At 37.7% G+C, this 19,017-nt stretch overlaps 1 protein-coding gene across 18 annotated transcripts in view; it reads right to left on the reverse strand.

Moving 5' to 3' along the window:
* CADM1 (cell adhesion molecule 1) overlaps positions 1-19,017 on the reverse strand; it is a 349,474-nt gene that overhangs the window by 74,170 nt on the left and 256,287 nt on the right. For all 18 annotated transcript variants that reach the window (XM_045370115.3, XM_074015260.1, XM_074015258.1 and 15 more), the window contains exons 2-4: positions 9,100-9,246; positions 7,306-7,458; positions 172-309 (exon numbers count right to left, since the gene is read on the reverse strand). In XM_045370115.3, the coding sequence (XP_045226050.1) occupies positions 172-309; positions 7,306-7,458; positions 9,100-9,246 (438 nt within the window). The remainder of the gene's footprint in view (positions 1-171; positions 310-7,305; positions 7,459-9,099; positions 9,247-19,017) is intronic.

Genomic DNA, 19,017 nt, shown 5'->3' on the forward strand with positions numbered 1-19,017 from the left:
AAAATGCTTTTATGCTGTGGCCTCAGATGTATTTAGTAATTGATTATAAACCATATCTAAATGAATACTTTTGTTTCATGGGCATGTTTTGTATTTGTCCTTGATTTTCACAAAGGCATACCCCTGCTAGAATCAACTAACTACTTCAGTGTGGGGCAATCTGCAGCTTACCTTTTAGCTCCGTGTTCCCTTTGAACCACCTGATGGTCGTGGCTGGCTTGCTGGCCATAGCAGTGCAGTTGACTTCAATCTCCTCGCCTTCCACTGCAGTGTCTTTCTGGATATCGATCATCAGATTACGTGGTGGGACTACAAATTAAACACATGTGTTTTTTAAACACAGAATGCATTTTTGCATCGTTGCTATCAAAAAGGAGAAAAATAGCAGACATTCCTGATGAGAATTTAAATCATTACAAGAAGGGAAAAAGAAATACAAAGTAATCATCAAATAAAGTGGGTTATGCAAAATCAGTTAATTTAGAATTTTTATCCTAAATTGATGTTAAAAATAACCAATGTGGCCGGGCCTGATGGCTCACACTTATAATCCCAGAACTTTGGGAGGCTGAGGCGGGCAGATAACCTGAGGTCGGGAGTTTGAGAATAGCCTGACCAACATGGAGAAACCCCGTCGCTATTAAAAATACAAAATTAGCCGGGTATGGCGGCACATGCCTGTAATTCCAACTACTTGGGAGGCTGAGGCAGGAGAATCGGTTGAACCCCGAAGGCGGAGGTTACAGTGAGCCGAGATTGTGACGTTGCACTCCAGTCTGGGCAACAAAAGTGAAACTCCGTCTCAATAATAATAATAATAATAATAATAATAACAACAACAACCACCAATGTCTCACTCTTATCACTGAGCACATTATATCAATATAGATATTAGTCAGCAGTCATTCACAAATTAACCAGAAAGTAGATATAAAAGAGGAATACATACTATTGAAATGATCATCCTTACCAGGAACCCCCTGAAAGCAGTATTTCTCCTTGAACTCAACTCTTGAATTTCAATCTTCAAATGAAAGATTCCAAAGTCAATGGGGCAAAGATAAAAATCTTTGAGTCCTTAAAAGAATCACTCACCATAAAATGCACAGAAAAATTGTGCCTCAAACCAGTTCCATGTAATTAAAATGATTCATAGAGATCCAGAATGTAATCATAACCTCTGATGGATAATGTAGTAATAAAATCCTTTGGATATGAAGATGCAAAAATGCCAATTAGTTTGCAGCAATTTTCCAAATTCTGAATTCCAGTGCTCCAGATTTTGGAAACCAAAGACGAAAGAGACTCTTAAGTGCTTATAAGTAGATTTACATATCAGAATTAAAACCACCCTTCTGTAAGCATATTAAACATATATGTGATAAAATGGTCAAAATAACGGATTGGGGAGTTAAAATACTGACTATCAAATCAAGAGTATGTAGTGTGATAGTGATGGTGATACTGACAATGATGATGATGATGACAAAATATGTTATCTTTTATGAAACTGAGTTGACAGTAAAACTTCATATGCAACCTTACCTCAGGACTGAGCCTGTTGAAATAAAAATCAGTAAGAATACTGAATTCAGTACAGTGAATCTAAGAATATGTGTCCTGACCACCATGAATAAGCAAAGACTGCTCCGAGACTTATGATTAATAAGTTTCTCAACTCAGAAGAGAAACAAGAAATTAAATATGTATAAACATGCCATCCTGATGATCAAGTTGAATAATAAATTTCTGATACCGCTTCAATAAATTATGGGATTAAACCATGTATTTGGGATTTCCAACTGTTCTAGTCCACAATGTAAAAATTCTGCCCACAGGAAGACTTTTACACTGAACTGGAGCAGTTGAAAATTCCTGTAGAGAATGACAGAAAAGTAAAAGTAAAATGATTTGTTGCACATACTTCCTTAGCAATATAGTGTTTGGTGCTGTTGGTGGTGGCGGGTGTAATGAGTAGACCCAAAAGATCCCTCTTCTTTGTTTCCTGTGTACAAGGAAAACAACATATTTGCACAAATGGATGTGCTGCTAATATGATGCGGCCCAAATGAGTAGTTAAACATGGCAAAGAAATACCCTAGTTTACATTTTAAGAAAAAATAAACAAAAAGATAATTTAACATCTAATTTAGAGTTTCACATCTGCTAGCATTTTATGAAACACAGAAAGGCTGTAACAAAAGAAATGGAATGACTCAACTAGCTGTATCTTTCACGTAGTTTATCCATGCTAGATGATAGTCAGGTAGGTTATAGATTTTCACCACACATACCTAGACGGTAGATGGGGGATACATGGAGAGACTAGATGTTTAGGATTAATAAATATTACTGCATTCTGAGTGTAGTATTATAGGAATATTTTTTACATGCTATTGTTAGATCAAATGTCAGAGGAAAAGCCTAAAGAAAATAAGACCTTAAAGAGTGGTATGAGAAAAAATGAAAACAAAACAACTAAGGTATAACATATATAGGAGTGTCTTCTCAACAAATGAAAGCTAAAAAAAAAATACCTTTCAAGGTCCAGGAGAAAATAAGAGTGATGAAAATAATTTTTCATGTTGAAATATGCAGTGGTTCCTAATGAGAACTGTAATGGAGCAATGTAACTGATGGGATAGGACCTTAGGAAGGTGTCTCCCTTAGTAAACGACAAAGAGGGCAAATGGCTAAAGCCACCAGCAACCCTGGAAATCCCTAGGGAATGGGGCAGATGAGCTCCTGCTTTATCTGTGTGACTTTGGGAGAAACACTTTGATGGTCCCTCTGTGGAAACATGGGCATCTTCTTGATGCGACAGTCCAGCAGTTGTCAAAAGACTCCTCTATGCATCTCTGTTGAGTGTTAGTGGAATTTAGCCTCAAACATACTCAGATAGTTGTTTCCTGTGTTCCTGGATATCGTTCCTTTATTATCTCATTTTCATGCTAAGCCTGGAAACCCCTTGTCTCTGCTTACCCCAAGCTTCTCCTAACCTTCACTACCCGTTCATCTTCAGTGGTATCTCTCGGTGGAGAGTCTTTATTGCCTCCATTTGGTTCATAAAGATGAGGGTGGGTTCCTACCACATTATCAATCATGTCTGCTGGTCCAGAGTAAGGAAATGAAAAGGGGCAGGTACAGATAAGGATCGCGGAAAATTCACCAATGTCTCCTCCAGATTTCATTTGGGGGCTGAGAGCCTGACAGGCAGCTAGGTCCGCATCTGGATTATTCGTTGTTTGGCATTATCCAAACAATCGCAACAGATACATTCTATTCTATAACACTTCAGAGTGAGTCCTGAACCAGTGCTAGTTCCTAGGATTACATGCCCAAAGAGCTGACATCATCTTCAACTTTATGGCTAAGGTAAAAATGTGGAAAACTTCAAAAGCATTAGAAAATGTGCCCAGTGTTGCAATGGCTCACGCCTGTAATCCCAGCACTTTGGGAGGCAGAGGTGGGCGGATCACCTGAGGTCAGGAGTTTGAGACCAGCCTGGCCAAAATGGTGAAACCCTGTCTCTACCAAAAATACAAAAATTAGCCAGGTGAGGTGGCAGGCACTTGTAGTTCCAGTTACTTAGGAGGCTGAAGGAGGAGAATCACTTGAACCCAGGAGGCGGAGGTTGCAGTGAGTCGAGATCATGCCACTGCACTCCAGCCTCAGTGACAGAGGTAGACTCCGTCTCAAAAAAAAAAAAAAAAAAATTTGCCCAGTGTAGAAAAATAAACGGCTTATTTGTTGTTGAGATCACCATCCTGTGAAATCACTGAATGATTTTTTTCCAAGCCCATAAATAGTTTTCTCAAGATTGTGACCAGTATTTCTGATCTTTGCTAAGGTTAGAAGAAGAAATAGGCATTTATACTGGGAGTTGTTTGGTTTATAAAATAAAATCTGATAATGCGAATCATAATAGTTTATTGATATGTTACAAAGTTGACTTTGCTCAGTTTTTTTTTTTTTTTTAAGAGCAAGAAAGCTTTCAAAAATATAAATGAGGTGATTTAAATCTGTTTCTCTGAAAAAAAGGGTTGGACAAGAAAATCTTAAAACTTATTTTGGTCTATTAATTCTACCCTGTTTTTCCTTTAGCTTCATAATGTCTACTCTAATACAAAAGGTTAGTAAAGTATAAAAATCCATTTATAAGAAAAATGAATTAAAACTGCTGCTAACCAGAGAATATACTTACGCATGGTCCACTAAACAAGCACATTTAGTAAAAACTGCCTGCAGCCATTAATGAAAATAACCAAAGATATTTCTAAGGAGGTGCATATAGATGAAAACCTGAATGAAAATCACAGAGGGAAATACTAGAAAACAGTAATGAAATGTCAAGGTTCTTCTTAGCTACCCCAAATCTATAAGAGTGCTAATTATAAACATTACGCCTACAACATTTAACAAAAATCAGCAATATCAAGATGAGTCACATTAATTACAACAAAAGAGGAGTCTTAAAGCTGATCAGTATGTGAAATCTCACTCTAAGACCCTTTAAAATAATTAGGTTCTCCTGTTCCTGGAATCTTAAGAACGAACACTAATCTTAGAAGGACAGGACTGTGATAATATTAGCTACTATTATCAGTAACTATATTAATCTTAAAGAAGTGTATTCTCTGTCTCATTCATCTGCTCTCATGAATAGGAGTATAAAGAGCGTCCTACAGTATGTTTGGAGAAAGAAACAAAATTGTCACAAGTGGAAGGAGTGAATGAATATCCTTAAAGGCACCAAATGCATGCAAAATATCATAGGAGAGTCTTCAGATTTTACATGGATAAGATCATAAGCATAATAGTAGCTATAGAATAGCATAGACAACATTAACAAATACCCATCTCCATATCTTATAATTATGCTGAAGTTTTTACTGAATGCATCAAATAACTAATAGACACACGCACTAAAATGAGAATCTTCAACCTATCAAGAAGTTTGACAGCTGTGTAAGTACACGCGGAGTCCTTTTCAGAGAACTGCAGATAGCAACGAAGATGCTAATGTCATTCTTCATTCATTATAATATCTGAAAACTCTAAACCTTACGAGAAAGGTTTGAATATAAGAGTATCAGTGGAAATTGTCAGATTTTGGGAAATGAAAGACTCAAACACTGATGACAACAATTTTACTCTGTCAAGGAATCCTGGAGTAAATTAAATGGAAAGAATATTAAGTGAATGAATAATATCTGCAGAAAGAACATCTACTACTTTTTAGAGTGCTACTTTCGAGTATATTTAAGTTAATGCTTCTATAAAATACAAGTAGGAACCTATTACTTCTAGAATAATCAGACCTCCTAAAGGATTACAGGCATAATGCCTCTCAAAATTCTAGTGCTTGCACACTGGCTCCCAAGCACATGGTGTATTCAGAGCCAAACTGATCCATGCAGTGGTTTTGAGAATAAATGTATCAGGCACCAGAAAATGACAGGCAGTAGTAACTGCTTGCCAATGGCTAGATATGCTCCTGAAAACAGAAGATGTGCGCCTTTTGGGGGAAAAAAAAAAATCTTAAAACAAAAGCATTCGGTATTTAACTGAAAACAACCTAGACTGGAAGACACCAATGTTGTAATTATAAAACAGAATTGTAAGGTTTATTCCAAATTCTAAGATTCTTGGTTCTTACTGAGTGCTTTGTAACCTGGGCAAGATGTCTAACGTCTGTTATTATAATTTTACTTCTGTGAAAAACAACGTATAAATACGTAAAGGTATATGTAGTAAAATACTCTGAAAATTCAAAATGCCATAAATAGATTTTATTTTATGACTGTCACATTTCTGGAGATGCCATAAACGATGATGAGTCAAAGGGTGGATGAGTGGATGGTCAATTTGAAGTCTGTGTTACTAATGACTTACTCCAACAAGCAAAGAGCGTTTTCAAATACTCTGATACAAGCAGACAGACAGAACACTTGAAATGTATGCTTGCGAATTTGGTACATCTGCAAAATACCAAAATAGTCATCGCAGCAAAACCTCCCATGCTTACTATTTCTACAGGTCTAATCTGGATTAAGACCACAATAGTGGCAAATACAAATACCTGAAACAAAAACATCTATCATTAAACACAGACCAGATTAGAAATTGCATGGACAGGTTTTAAACACAACTTTCTAAAATCAATACTCCTCTTGTCAAAAACATATATGTGAGCATTAGGGTTATGTTTTAGCTTAATGAATAAAAAAATTTTCCCTTCTACAGCTGTGTTGAAGTAAAGTAATGAGGCAGCAGCTCAATATGTACATCCATAAATACATATATGTGCACACATACCAAGCAAAAATGTCCTTCATATTTATCTTTCCTCTTTAATCTTCATATCATTACACTGAAAAGCTGCAGTCTGCCGCCTCAAATAGACTTTGATTCATCATCTTCCCGAAGGTGTAAATCAGAGATCTTGCCTCATGCTATAGTGTATGTCCTTGAAAATTCAGTTTCAAGACTCCAAATCAGCTGGTGTTATGCAGTAGAGTAAGCTTGTCTAAAGGTGACTAATTCAGACCACCTTCAACATAGAAATATCTGCTGACTATATTAAAATATAAACATGGAAACCTGGCTACTGGGATTTTGCTGAAACTCACAATCTGGTGATCATAAATGAAGACACTCAGCTCACTGGAGGTGCACCTCGCAGCCTGTCAACAGTTATTTGCTTATTATCAGTAAAAGCGCTCTTAACTCTTTTATGTCCAATGACGGCAATTTGTGGCAAAGTATATGTTCATGGGGTATGATTTTTTTACAGTATAATCTAGAGTATAAGCAATAAACAAGGCCATAAGTCTAGCCAATGAAAAGGAGATCAACAATATTAAAATGAGGATGTAACTCAGAAGTAAAAATCATTACGTGGATTTCATAACTGAGTTCTGCCATGGGGTATAGATTTGGTAGCCCATCTCCCCTTCCCCTGCACAGAAGGAAGAAAAAACTCCCGGTAGTTAGAAGCAATAACATTTCATGTGGTGAGTGATTCATTTGAGGGCTCTAAATTCTCTTGATCTTTGCTTCTGAAACTTGAGGGTTGAAACCCAAGAGCAGGTGGAATCTATAAAGACTGCTGATTGCCATTCCTTAGAGCATTTGGTAAAATAGGCTATTTTTAAAATTCAGCAAGATGGGCGGCAATTCTTCCTGAAACAAGTTTGAACAGGAGAATTCACCATTAACCTTTTCCTTGCTGCTGTAAGCTGTCTGGTAGTAAGGGCCATCCCCGTTCCATTTCCCTGAGTAAGCCCCACATGCATTTCTTACCCAGGACTGTGATGGTGGTGTAACTTTCCTGTGGGGGGTCGGTGTAGAGCTGGCAAAAGTATCTTCCTTCATCAGAAATTGAGACGTTTGTCAATGACACTTTGAGTTCACTGCTAGAAAAATTCAGCAACTGAAACCTGCTGTCCTTCAACGCTGTGAAACAAAACACAGAGTTAGTGATTGTGAGAAGGTGGACGGACGGTCTGTTTTCCTTAATCATGTATTAAATCTTGTTGTATCTGGTACTTCTTGACTATTTCGGGTGTCTGCAGTAACTTCATGTAGACAAATAACCCTGTCCAAAGGAAACTTATGCATATGAGTGCATGTGTGAGTGTACATATACAATCCAAATCCAGCTGATTTGGATTCTTGAATAGAATCACTGCCATCTTGCTGAATTTTAAAAATAAAAAAATACATATATGCACACACATCCAGATATGCACTCTTCTACCTTGGCACAATTCCAAATGCTGTCAGTTTTCAGCACTTATTCATACACGTTTTCAAGTTTTCTACCAGAGACAGACAAAAAGAAAACAAAAGGAAAAAGCAGGTCATGAGTCCTCTGAAGCAGGGAGTGCCAGGCCCCCCTAGCCTTTGGGCACTGGAAGTTCAGGGACTAGGGCCTACAGCCTTTTAAAATGCCTCAAAAAGTATAAGTAAGACTTTCAAAAAACAAGGATTTCAAATTATGAAACAGAACTAAAAAGGCCTTCATATTAATTACAAAAGCAAAAGGAAAACTACTTTAAAAACTTATAATCTAATAGCAAAATAAACCTAATTAACTTGGATTCACCTTAACATATTTGATGTGATTTGAGGTGGAGCTGCCAAAAATGGATGACCTCGAGCCTACGGAGGCCTTAAACTGGTCCTGCGGTTTCCTAAGTACATTTGGCTTCACAGTATGAAACTGATTAGGCATTAAGCAGGAAATCAAAATCACTGCAAAACTGATATATGTGGGCCTCTTATTTATTTCAAATGTTCTCTTTCAAAATCCTTTTTTAATTTTGGCAAAGACTAACTTAGTATATGACGAAAATTCACTTTAAGAAAAGAAGCTGGCTTATTTCCTTTTATCTTCCCTCAACCCTTTAAATGTTCCTTAGGTTTATCAACGTTTTCCATAGGTCATGAATGACCCTGAGGTATTGGGGAGGAAGGGGATAAGCAGCTGGGAAGGGACATGCTTCGCTTTGGTTAGGCACCGACGCTCTCCAATAACAATTTTTTTCAAAAGATTTGATTCTTGCTCTTACTAAGCCCTGACACTCATATGAACCATTTGTATTCTACACAAGTTTGTTGCAATTTTGGTTTTTGTGATATTACATTTGGAAAGATTTCAGCATATGGACACTTCCATATGCCAAAGGCTATGATGAGACAAGACTTGGTTTTATGCTTATAGGCATGTATTGCCTTGGAAACTTCAATCTTCAAACCAAAGGGATTACCTTTCAGAATGCTGTATTTTCCTTGCCTTACCCTGTTTGAGTTGTTTGTGTCAGCTAAGTATTTGGGACTCAATTGCAATTCACCTTGAATTACTACAATCAATTTCTATTGCAAAGTAAGACTGCCTTACTTTTAAAAGGGGCCATTCAAGGTTTCTATTAAGTAGAAAGATTATGATTGCCTGTCTCTTCTTCCCTCTAAAGAATTGACTAAACTTTAAGCATCTAACATTAAATTTTAAAAAGGTGGCCTTAGCAATCTCTTTATCAAGACTCCATGTAGGAAAAAAAGTTGCCGTCTACAACTATAGGGAAGGAAACTTACGCCTGAAGTCCCTGAAATAAATGGTCTGCCTGTTGGGATTCAGTAGCTGAATCACAGAGTCGTCACTCTTATTGACTTGGCAGCTGATGGTCGCAACCTCTCCCTCGATCACTGTCACGTCTTTCGTAAACAGATTCTGTCCATCACCTTAAAAAAAGGGAAGAAAAGGTCAGAGGAAAATTTCCATCAATTAAAATGTGATCAATGGGATCTACTAAAGTGGGAACTAGGCATATTAGAAAATGAACACAAGTAGCAATATTTAGCATGGCTCTAATACCTTTCTTTGTAGTCTACAAGACGAGTCTATTAATCCAAGACAGACCTAGGGACAAAATACTAAGCCCGGAATCACCATACTCTCAAAAGCTGTGATACAAAACGTTTCAGCCTCTAGTACTTTGTATAGTTGAGTAGTATACTGAGGAGGTATTGGAAAGGTCAGAGTACCGACTTTTGCGAATGCTGAAGCTCTCGCAAATGGAGTAGGGAAGATAGATACAGCCAAATTTAGCTTACCCGCCCTTGAGCTAAGCTATTTGGTCAGCCTCACAGAAACTCAAGGAGCCACTTAATAGAAGTAGGTAGGAGGGTTCAATAAATAATCTCGTCTTGTTAGTTGATGTTGACAGTCCCAATGTATAGGCAGTTCATCGTGCCTGAGTGAGGCCTAACTGACTCTTTGGGATCTCAATAAAATCCTGGGAAGGCTTAGGGTTCGGAGTTTGTTACTCTGTTCTCTGAAACTCACACCTTCATGACTCACCCAAAGCCCCAGGCATCTCTGAACGGATGCACCCCTATCTGCAGCTCACCCCCCACCCCCTGCCAGCCATTTAGAAAATCTCCCTCAGAACATGTCAAAAAGTCCAGGCTTTCAGATTCACTGATATATAAGGCTTATCTCTAGATCTGCCCTAGTTTGTTGCTTCTGAGATTAGTGACAGCAGCCGGGCCACCTCATAAATGTCCTAAATGATCTACAGCACAGGTAGGAGGAGAAGTGAGTTCAATTCAGAACCAAAGGATGAAGTAATTGTCCAGTGTTCCATGTCGCACCTGGCATAGTAGGAGATACAGAAGTATATGCTGTCCTAGCCTTTAAGAAGCTGCAATGTGGGTGAAAACCGATACCTTATCCCTACTTACAGAACAAAAAGTGTGGCATAGGCATTAGATGTAAAGATCAACTGGGAAGGGGACAGACACTGCTTTTTAGCTGTGTGATCTCTGGAAAATTAATTAAAGTCCCTGAGCCAGTTTCTCATCTGAAAAATGGGGATAGTAATTAAAAGCTATCCCACAGGGCTGACAGGGGGATGAAAACGGGTAATAAATATAAAGTATTTAGCACTGTGTCTAGTTTCTCATAAAACTGAATAAATGGCAGCTGCTGCTATCATCATCATCATCATCATCATCATCATCATCATCATCATTTCTCTAGACATCAAATACAAAGATTTATTAAGCCATTACGTATTGGGAGTGGTGTGGATCCAAGAATAAAGGCTCCTGCTCTCAAGGACCTCCCTATGTAGCTGTTTTAAACCAACTCAGGGCAGATTATTTGCTCCTTTAAAAAAATGTTCCCACATAACGAAACAAAGGTCAAAGATAAATACTCATCTAAAGAAAATCTGAGACAGTATAAATAGAGATGCAATTAGAATCAATGGAGGGTTTCCACCTGCTATCATATTTCTGTTGAAGGATCCTTTTTTTTTTTCTTTGCTAGGACACACTGGGAAAGTGTGAGAGGGGTGGCTAAGATGGCTCTAAGCCAAATCCACCTAGAAATAGACCAGCCCCTGGCAGAGGATTAGAAAAGAGGAAACTAAAAGGATAAGGAAAAAAAATTATTAGAACCACAGATAAACAAAAATTTCTGGTGCTTGAGGAGCAGACCAAAATGAAACCCCACCTCGAGCTCTATGATCCAGGGAATTAACCCGGGTGTGAGAACGCAGGCCCACAGGGCTTGTGGTGAGTGAGAGGGTCAATTCCCCATAGCTTGATTCAGCAGTGGAAGCTTAGCACGCAGAACAGTGTTACAGAATAACAACAAAGAGAAAAGGTGATCAGAAAAAAAATGAACGGATGTTTTTTTTTTCCTTGGTGGATTACTGTGACAAACACAGAATTCAGAACCCAGCTGGAGAGAGAAAGTTTATTTCCAGATTGGAGAAAAGAACAAGGAGAAGAAAATTTCTACCAATCAAGCAAGCTTTTCAAGGTGGTTTTGCTGGCCCTGACAAAAGCGTGTACAGAAAAGCCACCACTCTCACAGCCTCAGGTAACACGCAATCTACTAAAATTAAGAAAAAATTTAATTGTGTGATTCAAGTGCTGTATCTGTCTTAAGGCATAGGACTTGCTTTGAGCAGAGTAGAATACCAAACGGGGTCTTACTGGGTTATGGGAGGGATTTCTTCTATCAAAGGAAGTATATTAGCAACACAAATAATCTTCAGTTTACAAAAGGTACATGTGGAACAGCCTGGTGACAGACATTAATCCCTTCAATATAAACCAAGGCCTTACAAATCCTGACTACTATCTTGCAGCCACTGGGACTTAAAGCAAGTTGCAATTCAATTATGCTTTAACAGAATAGTTCCTGTGGAAATAACTGTATGCTTTAATTTTAGCTCTTTATTGAAATCCTAAGGCTAGTATATTCTGAGAGTAGCATACTACATTCACATTAAGGCTACAAAACATGTATAAAGGGGATGGGAAAAGAGGCGTGTTGTCCATGATTTTGTCTTTTAAGCAATGACAACAATAAATCAGAGTGAGGTTTTGTTTGTTTTCTAGGAAAATTTAAACATTCTTAATTATCACTTATAATTAAGTACTCTAAGGCCAAACCATTTTAACGTGTCACTACTGAGTGAATCATTCAGGTAAAATTTTTCCATCTGCAAACGTTTGCCCTTGCTGTGCTCCGGCACATCCTGCGCTCTGCAAATCTACGGTGGTATCATCATCATGACTGTATTATTTTCTAAAATCGCTGAGGCTAACCTAAAATCCAGTGTCTCAGGAAATGCCAGTTCCTAGCTATGTTAACACGGTTATAATACTAATGCCAAAAAATTATAAGTGATCATGAAATATTTTGCTGAAAGAGATCAAAGGGCCTTGGCTGATGGTGGTGGCCCAAGGATGTCATTCTGTAAAAATCACCAATAAATTATATGGGTCAGCTGGACGGCAGTTATGTTAAACAGAACTCCACGCTTTAAGGTGCCATAAGATGGCTGCAAAGGAATAATAATGACCTATTTATTTGAGGCAAAGGAAGTGAATGACAGTGATGAAAATACGGTATGTATGTCAGTACTCTTAACTGCCTGAAGCCTTTATGTAAAAATAATTTCTGCTCACATCCTCAAATATTTCTTCCAAACAGAAGGGTGCACTGTGACTTGATAAATTTCCCCTTGAAATAGATATCATGACAATTAGGTTGCTACAAAACACAATTTGATGTGTAGCAGAAGGGTACAAATAGGCAACTTTGGTGCCCTTCTTCAAGAATCCATTTTTAAAACCTTTCTGATTTTCTACAACTCAATTAGCAGATATAATGTCAAGGCAGAAACAGCACATGTTCTGGGCAAAAGAAAACAAATAGGTACAATATAGTGTAGCCATTAAATAAGGCTGTTAACAGGAAGGTAATTTATTTTAAGGGTGGAACAATATCTGGCATGTATAGACATTTTTGACTGCTAATCGGTGCATATGGGTGAGATTTAGAAGACAAAATCAAACTGGATTTTTATTTGTATCAGCAACTATATTCCCTATAACTCCCTGATTTGCCAGACAATTCCTAAAAACAAAACTATGGCACTGGAGAGCCCCATTCACTTACAAGCAAGCCTCCTGTAGTAAACTACAAGTTGTTAGGGCATTCCTCACAATGAAGAGAAAGCTTATCGTCTAAAGAAAAATAAAATGTATTTTTATGATTAGTAATGACCATGACAGCAGAGTTGTTGGGGTGGGGGTGCAGCGGACACATAAATCCCCTACTAATTCAATCTTCGATTAACCTAATTTACAGATTCCTTTCTAAAACCTCGTTTTGTTATAAACTCCATTTCAGTGACATTACATAAAACACTTGCCTGGATTGGAATCTATTCAGTCAGCAATATGGCCACTGTAGGGAGGTGACAGGGTAAATCTTAAACGAGACATGGGGAAGGGAACAAATGTTTATCCAGGGCTGGGCACTGTGCAGGATGCTTTACATACTTTTCTCTCTCAAACTCCTGGAGTTTTCAGTATCCCTGCTTTAGAGATGAAAAACCTGAGACAGAGAGATTTAAATAAGCTGCCTGATGTCGTTCAGCTAAGTGGCCAAGCTGGTTCTTGAACCGGGTTCTATCAGATTCTCCAGCCCATACAGCTTGCACTTTTTACCAGCCAGCATCAGGCTTTGATGCCAAGGTTCACACTGGCTCTGCCTTGGAAAGTGTACTTGTTTTTAAAGAGGGCTGTTTGCCTATGAGCAACTTCTGATTTTTTTATTTCCATATTTTATCCAGAACACAATTACACACTTTAAGATGAGAGAGAAACTGTTCTGAATGTAAAACACCTTGTTTACTACTGCTTCCTTCTTTCAGTGCTCAGCACTCTGCCCCTAGAGAAAGCCTTTATTACCAGTGCATGGCGGCCTTTTGCCAGCACCACGAGCTCTCGCCCCCGCTGCCTGGCTGTTCATAAATAAAGCACTTCATTTACACCGGGGGAGTCTCTCTAGTCAAGACTATAACAAAAGGGCAAGTCATAGTTAAAACAGAATTGAGTTTATACTATGGCAACTACGTAAACTGTTACTGACATAGAGAAGGAGCACCGGCAACTCTTCAAAGGGAAGACAGTTTGCCCAGAGAAAGAGCAAATAAAGTCCCTTGACCTACTCCTTTAGTAGCAAAATCATATTAGGAAAACTAATCATATTAGGAAAACCTTCTGCTCTATGGAAGACTGAACCTAACATTAAATCAGCACAGTCATGTCGTCTAAATAGGAGTCAAACCAAAACTATAGATTGTTAAAAAAAAAAAAAAAAAATCCTGCTGATGATCAATGTAGTAAGTTATTACTTTAAAAACTCCACTATAGTTCTTGAAATTTTACACAAATGAAAGGCTTGGGTTATTAATAAATTCCTACCCTCCTAGGTTTGAAATTTTCAAAGAAGCACGTTTTGGAAATCTTATTTTCTGTAGAAGTGTGAGCCTTCGCTGACTTTAAGCTTCAAATGCCTTGTCAATTATGCTCATTTCTGTTGGCTACTATTTTTACAACCCTGTTCAGGATGTGCCCAACTTGGAAGCAGAACCTCTAATCCCTACCCGAAAAAAAAACCATCACTAGTAGAGGCACTTGCAATTCCTGCTAACGTTTCTGAGAGCTAGTACAGAGTTGAGTACGTTTCAGGAAAAGAATGAAAAAAATTAAGATTCTGCTGAAACCCAGAGGGAAAAATCTTTCTAACTACATATGTTCCCCCAAGTCAACGTAAACACAGTGTTCACTACAAATCATTAACAAAGCCATTAAGATTTGATTTCTATCTAAGCAATTATTGTCAGCATATTTTGTACATTTCCTTTAAAAGACTCAATCCTATCTTTCAATTCATTAAACTGTTCCCTGCATTTACAGAGTTTTATATCAAATCAGAAACCTATTTGAATTAATAAGAATTACAGTAAAAGTAATTTGAAAATAAATTATTCGAAGTTCAAGCCACGAAAGCGTTTGATGAAAGAATTTAGTTCTATTTAAATATTACAGTAACATTTTTAGGCATCCAATGTGCAGACAAGAGACAGTGAGAACCAGTGTCCGAAGAAAGGGGCTCGTCAACTGTAGATTTAAGGTAAAGGGTGTGACCTCTTCAAGACAAATGCCATTCTTTATTTCTGAGACAGGCAAATTTCAACCGGCATGAATACTTTAGTATTTATCTAAAATCAAAAGCAATCAATCTGTCTGCTGTTTACAAAGCCCCTCTTAACCTTTTTGATCCTCTCCATGTTTTGTTACACCAAACAGTTAAGTCAAATATGTTGATTGTCTGCTCCAAGGACTGTCTACTTAATGGTGAAAATAATTATGAATGCCAACCATACAGTCCACAGGCTTAGAGAAAAAATAAACTAAACCAACTCAACAAATAATGGAGTGAACAAGAACATGTGACATTGACCCAAACACTTCATCTGTATCACCTTGTTTTTTATAGAACCCTATGGAATCCGGAATCAATAGAACTGAGTAGAAAGAAACTTGGAGATCAACTCTCTCACTTTAGGTCCAGGGAGGAGATAGGCCTGAAATCATATGGCAAGCATGAGGCCCAGCCACGAGTAGACGCCAGACCTCCTGACCAAGTCAACAAGATATTTCTATTCTTGATTCATTCTGGATAACACCTTCGATTTATTGCTAATTACAAAAGCAATATATATTCAAAGGCTTCTGTTGTTGTTGTTGTTGTTTTGAAAGCTTTATTTTATGTAGAATTTAGAACACTGTATCCTATGGCATGGAGATGGTCAGGATCTCAAAAGAATCTTCTGCTATATAATTACTGTTGTGTCACTTGAGCTTATGAAAGGAAAAAATATTTTATTTAATTTAATCTCCTTTTGTAATCAGTAAAAGGTGAGGCAAATTTTTGAATGGCAAGTTAAAGAGTAATCTTCCTCTGTGCTGGTTTTTTCTTCAATTAAAATTGTTGATTTCCCCTGAATACAAAACAAAAAATATCGTCTGACACAACATTAAGCTATTCAGGAATATTCTGTATACACATTCTTGTTTAGTTGACTAATGGCAAATTAACGTTCTCTATTTTCGCTTAAACACATACTATAGGTATGTTTGATTAGCATTGAATTTCAAAAGCTGATTACTATGCATGCTTTGATTATGTAATTACATAATAGAGTATAATGGCTTCTTTGGAGTCATTATGATCTATATGGCAAATATGTTTCAGTTTTGCTATAGTTTAAATACACGTTGAAATGACAGCTCATAACAAGGTTCCACTTTTCAGTCTTATCGGGCATTTTCCCATTCATCCTAACATCTCCTTGACACCAATTAAGGTCTATTGTGTCAAGCTGCACACACTTTTGAGAAATTCCTTTTGTTTTCTTGGCATTCAAAAGAGGACATTAATTTTAAAAGCAGTATTAAGCAAAAGGCCTGGTTTTAAAAAAAGGCTGAAATTCCATCCTTCATCCATCCTTTGAAAGGTCTGCAGGGAATCACATCTAGTTCATTAATCATTGTTCAGACAACCACAAGGGGGTTAAAGACGGAATTTCACCTTTAAGTCCAAAATGCACATGAAGGGAGAATGGTCAAGAATACTGATGCTTAGGGTGGTGGCTCACCACAATGCATTCCGCTCAGGGTCTAACTCAACATCAACCACACCAAATAACACAAAGACCCATTTTCTCAACCCTCATGTCTCCTAGTGTCCCTTATATTCTGAAGTTCCTTTGGGGAGAGGCAGCTCTGAAACAGTACAGCAAGATTTCTCCTTCAGAGTCCCCAGACTGGGTTTTCCACAGCTGTAAGGCCAACAAAACTTATCTAGTGAATATATTTTCAACAATTCTACCCTCAACTTAACACACTGGAAAGTAGCCAGGATTTTAAAAAGTTATTGGAAAGAATTATATAAAGTAGGAAAAAAGTTATTGGAAAGAATTATGTAAAGTTTCTTTTGTCCCCATGAAATTCTTTAATGTCAGCTGCAAGAAGAGTTCTTTTTGCTTTTCTCTCCCAAGAGAATGATCTTATACCATGCCGAACCAAAGGCGACCAGAGTCTTGATTTTAAAGACTAATATGCATCAAACCATTTCTACCTTTGTGTGTATTGGTTTTTGACATTAAGGCTGAAGAACGGAGGTCAAGCACAGTCCAACTTGTATTTACATACAGGATGGGTATCTCTTCTGAAAGAAAACATTGATTAGATGGGTGAAAACTCTTTTCAAGGAAGGCTGTGACAAAAGAAAGTAGTTATAGCATCCCTGCCTGTACTATTTCAATTTCAACCATCACATTAGCTGCCTTTCCTTTAAAAGACTGAGCTCAATATGACTTTTTAATCAGGGCCCACACCACTAAAAGGGCCAAGCAATTATGACGCTTAAGGTCTGAGCTGTCTGATCCCATAAAAGGAGAGGTGCAATTCCCTCTAGAGAATGTTTATGTGGAGTGACACCCATCCGCTAAACTTGAAGATCTGAATTAGCTTTTCCATTAAAATTCACTTATCAAAGAAGCTAACAGCAATAAAAGAAACAGGAATACAAAAATTAACCATAAAAGATAATAATAATCATTGAATCCTTTTGCTTTTCACACTGGAAGGTGAAAACCAGAGACTTTTTTTTTTTTTTCTGTCACTCTTTTTCATAGCTGGATAGGTTGCATGGCCTTTTCGTTCATAAGCAAGATAGCATCTTTTTTGGAGGGAAGATAGGCTAACCCTGAAGAAAAATTGTCTCCAGTGGACAGGTTTTATGAGAATTAAAAGAGAGAGAGAGAAAAACAGAGCCCCCAAAGTAGAAGAGCCACTGTTCCATTTGTTTGTGAGATGGCATTGAAATCACCTTGTGGAAGAGTCATTTTAAGCCTGCTAAATCTGCTTAGAGGCTCTTGGGAGAAGGGGGGGCTCTTAAAAAAATATTAATTAAAAAATAACTGCAGCCATCCAACAAACGTGGACTTTGGAGAAGAACAATCTGAAGGCAGAGGCTTCTTATAAAACTAATTGTGTTGGCAAAGCAAGCAGTTTCTTCTCAATGGATTTGATTCTGTGATGCTCGTTTATGGCAAAAAAAAAAAAAAAAAAAAGAAGAATAGTTTTAGATTGAGCTGCTTTAGTAGCAATTCAAAGCTGGGTGGTATTCCAGCATTTCAAAACATACGAAGTTTCTTTTAGACAAAATGGAGTTGTGCTGAAGGTCAATTGTTGATCTTCTGTATCAACCACTTTGCTAATGAACTTATAATATGATATTATACTTGAGGAAATATTAAATGACTGCTTTCTAGAGTGAAAACCAGTCATACAAAATTCCACTGTCGACAAGCATGGACTATTGAGAAGGAAACTCACGTTCTTTTAAAGGGGATGAACTGTGTAAATAGCAGCTGATAGCTGATGAAGCACAAACCCTCACTTCATCTGGTGTGTTGGTCACAGGCCCCAAAGTTATCTGAAGTCTGGGATAATAGGAAGCGACTGATTTAATTCAATATAGAACTATCTACATTTCCCAAACCACAGGCTATTCACAGCTAAAACAAAAGGTTTAGTGGATTACAACTCAAAACACATATTTGAAAACCACAAAGGAAGATACAAATATTAGGTTCTACTGTTCCTATAAAATCTAAGGGAACTTAGATTTCTCTTTTACCCCAGAAGAGATCTTAGTAGCCAAACTACTTATTATATATACTTATTATATATACTGCGGCAGCCTCTGGTGAGCTTTTATTCTGTAAGAAAATATAACATTGGCTTTCCCTAACCAAATTAACGAAAAATTTAGGATTTCAAAGCTATGGGGATGGGTGACCCTACTGTGGTCTCTTCTACGTTAATGGATCCTTCTCAATTCCCCTGAGTCATAAGTATATCAGAGATGTAGGCCGTTCACAACACTTGACATTACTAGTTACACTTTTTTTTTTTTTTTTTGAGACAGAGTCTCACTCTGTCACCCAGGCCGGGGTGCAGTGGCAGGATCTCAGCTCACTGCAAGCTCTGCCTCCCGGGTTCACGCCATTCTCCTGCCTCAGCCTCCCGAGTAGCTGGGACTACAGGCGCCCGCCACCACACCTGGCC

The sequence above is a fragment of the Macaca fascicularis genome, chromosome 14, assembly GCF_037993035.2.
Source record: "Macaca fascicularis isolate 582-1 chromosome 14, T2T-MFA8v1.1".
Classification (NCBI taxonomy): domain Eukaryota; kingdom Metazoa; phylum Chordata; class Mammalia; order Primates; family Cercopithecidae; genus Macaca; species Macaca fascicularis.